We start from the raw sequence: 6000 nt of genomic DNA on the forward strand, positions 1-6000 counted from the left end.
ATGCCCCCATGCGCAAAGCAAGGTCCACACAGAAATGGTTTGTCGAGATCATTGTGGAAGAACTTGACTGGCCAGCACAGAGCTCTGACCTGAACCTCATTGAACACCTAATGCTCTTGTGGCTGAATAGAAGCAAGTCCCTGCAGCAATGTTCCAACATCTAGTGGAAAGCCTTCCCAAAAGAGTAGAGGGGGACCAACTCCATATTAACGGCCATGATTTTGGAATGAGATGTTTGATGAGCAGGTGTCCACATACTTTTGGTCATCTAGTGTATATTCACTGTACCACTGCTTTGTCCTTGTTTCATCAACTTTGAAGCTCGGCGTTAGCCCCCGAAGGGTAATGAAAGCGTAAACCAGAACGCTAAACTTTCCTACCTTCGACCTTTTCTATTTTCAGTCTGTCCTTCCATCTCACCATATGGCTATTATGAAAGCTTCAAGAGAAATGAATATAACACTGGAAAAAACTGAGTTAGAAAAAACACAGGTCCACATTCTGACTTTGAAAACCTTTACTGTTTTTTGTGCATGAAACTAGTGGTGTGGATCTAGTAATATTGAAGTGTTTTGGTTTGTTTGGCTATTGGCAGCCATGCATGATCTTTGCTCCAGCATTGATTGTTACTTTGAAAGGGGTTATATGCTGCATTTCTATTCAAGCAGCTTATACTGCTGACCATGGCCCTGACCCGTGGAGGAAGATGGAGTCAGTAGGCTTGATATGTAACCTGTGACCTCTGCAAATCTCAAGCACCCATAGTTTTCAGGCAGGGTTCAATTCAGCAGTGTTTCTCCTATATAAAAATCTCTCTCTTCTCCTCTCTTCTCCCACAGCCCTCCTCTGTACCGGAGACACCTCAGTGAAGAGGACAAAGAGGAGAGGGGTTCGAGCAGACACTCCCTGAAGGAAAGTGACAGTGATAGCAAGCTGGCAGAGTCCACAGCGTAACAGAGACTAATGTCACATCTCTCACTACCACCACCATCCTAGACGAACACACCAGAGACAGATATAATGCTTTATTTAATCAAGATATACCTCCCCCATACCATCCTCATTTGAACATCGGTGAGCAATGCTAGCTAGAACCAGATGCAAGAACAGGGGAAGGTCAGAGTGCACATACTGTAGAAGTCACCGTGGTTCAATCTAAATGGAATGTGGCATAGCCATTTTCCGTTGCTACTAAGAGCTTTGAAGAATTCTTTACAGGGTGATTTGGAAAAGTGAAATTCCATCATAGAATCTTACAGCATAGTGTCCCCATCAGCTCTGCAGCTTTGAAGCAATATAAGTATAGAGCTTAGCACCAATGGCATATTTTAAGATATATCTGTAGAGCTTATCACCACTGGCTTATTTAAGAGAACTGCTTTTCATAGGCTAATTTATGCTCCCGCTGTCATCTGTTGTTTGAGGACGGGAGAGCTTGTGGTTTATTCAAATGACTGTAGCAGGCTCGGTTTAAGTCTCCCTTACAATGTGACTTCTCACTGCAGGCCCATACGCCTGACAGTCCAGCATATCCTCGTTAGCACTTAGAAATGCCATTGTCTCCTCTACATGTGTTTGGACTGTCTCTGGTCATAAACAATATTTAGCCAATATCAGTAACTAGAAGCAAGACTTATTTATCTTGTTCCGAGACTGTTTTGTTTTTCTATCAATTTTGGAAAGTATGGTTCTTATTGAACGGGAGGGGGAGCTGCTTTGAGGGAAAATGATTGGATCTGCTACATTTGCGTACAGTAGTTCATGCTGGACTAGTTTTGGTCTTGCTCGTTTAAAGCTCAGCCATGCTTTTGTCTCCTCGTGTCATGTCTGTTGGTTTTCAAAGGGAATATATTTACTATCTGTTGTGACGGGGGGCTTTCTAGGGATCTTCATCTTTCAAGATACCTATGCGCTGGATATAAAACAAAAATGTCAATCTGTTTTTATATGAGACAAATGGCCTAAGTGCTATAAGCCCCCCTCCCTTATGGGGAAAAACATGTATGCCTCAAAAGTTCTAATGTATACTGAATGAAAATATAAACGCAACATGTGAAGTGTTGGTCTCATCATTTCAAGAGCTGAAATAAAAGATCCCAGAATTTTACCAAATCCACAGAAAGCTTATTTCTCTCAAATCTTGAGATTTCTCAGAAAATTTGTTTACATCCCTGTTAGTGAGCATTTCTCCTCTGCCAAGATAATCCATCCACCTGACAGATGTGGCATATCAAGAGGCTGATTAAACAGCATGATCATTACACAGGTGCACCTTGTGCTGCGCATAATAAAAGGCTCTAAAATGTGCACCACACAAAGTTTTGAGGGAGTGTGCAATTGGCATGCTGACTGCAGGAATATCCACCAGAGCTGTTGCCAGAGAATGTTCATTTGTCTACCATAAGCTGCCTCCAATGTTGTTTTAGAGAATTTGGCAGTATGTCCACATCTGGCTTCTTCACCTGCTGGATCGTCTGAGACCAGCCACCTGGACAGCTGAGGAGTATTTCTGTCTGTAATAAAACCCTTTTGTGTAGAAAAAATCATTCTAATTGGCAGTGCCTTGCTCCCCAGTGGGTGGGCCAATCTCTCATAGGCCCACCCGTGGCTGCGCCCCTGCCCAGTCATGTGAGGGCTAACTTATTTTAATTGACTGATTTCCTTCAATGAACTGTAACTCAGTAAAATCGTTGAAATTGTTGCATGTTGCGTTTTATATTTTTGTTCAGTATAAAATCCTCTGATCCCTGGAAGAATTGTCTAATGTAGGATACACTGTATCTGTATTTGGCCTTACTGAGTGACAATGATATCCTTTAGATTAACGTGACCTTATTCATTTTCATTCATAAATATGCAAATGTTGTATCTCTATGTAGAATAGTGTGGGGAAGGGTGTGTCTGTGTGTGTTTGCATATGTACACAAGTGTATATCCGTGTGTGTGTCCGTTTCCGTTGCTTCTGTCTGTTCATGTGTGTGGGACAGACTATTTGCATATATTTTCTAGTTTTTTTTAATGCATTAGGTATGAATATAATATGGAACACTGGACACTTTGTCAATGCTTCTGAGTTGGGATTTGTTAAATAAAAATATGTATGTTAAATGTTTGTTTTTGCATCTGAATAGGCATTGTTGGCTTTCCACAATATTAATATATAACATGTTTGAAATTGATTGTATATTCATCATAGCTTTTCAAACAGGTTTGTTTATTTTCATGATATTGAACAATTGACCACTTGTGATAGGAATGCTTTTTTTGGCATAAATTTTAATGTAAATAAATGCAGGGGTTTGTTTACAGTAACATTGTGTCTTATTGCGTGGTGGAATGGTAATACGGTTATAGTTTGGAGCTGAATTAATCATCATACGGAAATGTTTGGATGGAAATAAGGAGAGTTATTTATTGAAAACAGCAAGAACATTTTACTGATGTGCTTGACTGAAGTTTTTTCCTCATCTCCTCAAGTGCATCACTTGATCATACCATCCGTCTTCCCCCTGTAGAGGAGAGGGAAAACAAACATCATTGAAATGAATCATTACAACCAGACACAACAGCAGCAAATGTATGAACACTGCTCACACTCACTACTATGCAACTAGATAATCTTACATTTTGTTTTCCGGTATAAGGTATAAGGGCTCTATTCAATCAGATCCGCGTTAGCCGACATCTGCATAGCGGTTGTTTTGGTGCTATTGCGGTGTCAGAGGTTGAACTGCATTAGATCTGTCAAATCCACAAGCGGCTTTTGGCATTATACCTAAAGTGGACATTTCCATTGGAAATCCCATGCAGCCTTGTTTACAAATTAAAACACTGGAATGTGAGATGTAACATAATCTAGCCTATACCTCGATTACGCTGATAGAAACCCTCATTATTTTGTTGAATGAATTATTTCTATAAAGCCTACACACGTTCTGAACTTCTAATGTTAATGGGACGGGTGTGGCTGCTCACCAATTTGACAGCTCCAAAGCAGTTACACCTCCGACACCACCAAAACATTAGTGTCGGCTTTCGCCAGTTAACGCTTGATCTGATTGAATCTAGGCCTAAACGTGGTACAGTTCCATCCACAAAAGCAATCAATAAGAAACAAACTTGAAAATCAGGCATTGTTTTAGAGAAGTGAGGCTTACATAGATGCTAAGTAACTAATGAGTATAGCTCAGTACATTTGTTGACATTCAGACTAACTTCGATGTTCAGTATCTAGAATCCCCCATCAACCCAATCTGGAATCCTCTATTCCTCAAACCGTTCTGTGCTGCCCCATATGAAGGGGAGATTTCCCCATAATCTGACTAGTGTGAGTCTGAGTGGATGCGTGTCTGTCTTTACTTAAATCCTTTCAGGGCAGATGAAATTCAGCAGTAACGTTGTTACACAACCCAGTGGAGGGGGGTGGGGGGTCAGCCGAACAAAGGCAGGCAGCGCTTTTAGCTGAGCTCTTTAGTTGTTTACCAAATCATATTTTATTTGTCACATGCGCCAAATACAACAGGTGCACCTTACAGTGAAATGCTTACAAGCCCTTAACCAACAATGCTTTAAGAAGTTAAGAAAAAAAGTGTTAAGTCAATTTAAAAAAATAAAAGTAAATAATTAAACAGCAGCAGTAAAATAACAATAGCGAGGCAATATACAGGGGCACCGGTACAGAGTCAATGTGCAATATGTACATGTAGGTAGAGTTAAAGTGACTATGCATAGATTATAAACAGAGAGTAGCAGCAGCATAAAAGAGGGGTCTGGGTAGCCCTTTGATTAGCTGTTCAGGTTTCTGACCTCCATATAGGCTGTCTCATCGTTGTTGGTGATTAGGCCTACCATTGTTGTGTCATCTGCAAACTTGATGATGGTGTTGGAGTCGTGCCTGGCCACGCAGTCATGAGTGAACAGGGTGTACAGGAGGGACTGAGCATGTACTCCTGAGGGGCCTCCGTGTTGAGGATCAGCGTGGCGGATGTGTTGTTGAAGTGTCAGTGATGATACTTGCCATATGGTCAGCGCAATCTCGGAGTAATCCGTCTGTTGACCTGTTTAAAGGTCTTACATCGGCTACGGAGAGCGGGATCACACAGTCGTCCAGAGCTGCTGATGCTCTCATGCATGCTTCAGTGTTACTTGCCTTGAAGCGAGCATAGCAGTGATTTAGCTCGTCTGGTAGGCTCGTGTCACTGGGCAGCTCGCAACTGTGCTTCCCTTTGCAGTCTGTAATAGGTTGCAAGACCTGCCACATCCAACGAGCGTCGATGCCGGTGTAGTACGATTCAATCTTAGTCCTGTATTGATCCTTTGCCTGTTTGATGGATCGTCGAAAGGCAAAGTGTGATTTCTTATAAGCTTCCGGGTTAGAGTCCCCCTCCTTGAAAGCAGAATCTCTACCCTTTAGCTCAGTGAAATAGTTGCCTGTAATCCATGGCTTCTGGTTGGGGTATGTACGTATGATCACTGTGGGGACGACGTCATCGAGGCACTTATTGATGAAGCCAGTGATGTGGTGTACACCTCAATGCCTTTGGAAGAATCCCGGAACATATTCCAGTCTGTGCTAGCAAAACAGTCCTGTAGCTTAGCATCTGCTTCATCTGACCACTTTCTTATTGACCGAGTCACTGGTGCTTCCTGCTTTAGTTTTTGCTTGTAAGCAGGAATCAGGAGGATATAATTATGGTCAGATTTGCCAAATGCAGGGCGAGGGAGGGCTTTGTCTGCGTCTCTGTGTGTGGAGTAAAGGTGGTCTAGAGTTTTTTTCTTCTGGTTGCACATTTAACATGTTGGTAAAAATGAAGTAAAATGGATTTAAATTTCCCTGCATTAATGTCCCCAGCCACTAGGAGAGCTGCTTCTGGATGAGCGTTTTCCTGTTTGCTTATGGCCATATACAGCTCATTGACTGCGGTCTTAGTGCCAGTATCGGTTTGTGGTGGTAAATAGACAGCTATGAAAAATACAGATGAAAACTCTCTTTGTAAATAG

At 41.9% G+C, this 6000-nt stretch overlaps 1 protein-coding gene across 5 annotated transcripts in view; it reads left to right on the forward strand.

Moving 5' to 3' along the window:
- LOC129868649 (unconventional myosin-XVIIIa-like) overlaps nt 1–3312 on the forward strand; it is a 111734-nt gene extending 108422 nt beyond the window's left edge. For all 5 annotated transcript variants that reach the window (XM_055942813.1, XM_055942814.1, XM_055942815.1 and 2 more), the window contains one exon: nt 840–3312. In XM_055942813.1, coding sequence (XP_055798788.1) covers nt 840–954 — 115 coding nt within the window. In that variant the 3' untranslated portion in view covers nt 955–3312. The remainder of the gene's footprint in view (nt 1–839) is intronic.
- Nucleotides 3313–6000: the final 2688 nt, after the last annotated feature.

The sequence above is a fragment of the Salvelinus fontinalis genome, chromosome 13 (genome assembly GCF_029448725.1).
Source record: "Salvelinus fontinalis isolate EN_2023a chromosome 13, ASM2944872v1, whole genome shotgun sequence".
Classification (NCBI taxonomy): domain Eukaryota; kingdom Metazoa; phylum Chordata; class Actinopteri; order Salmoniformes; family Salmonidae; genus Salvelinus; species Salvelinus fontinalis.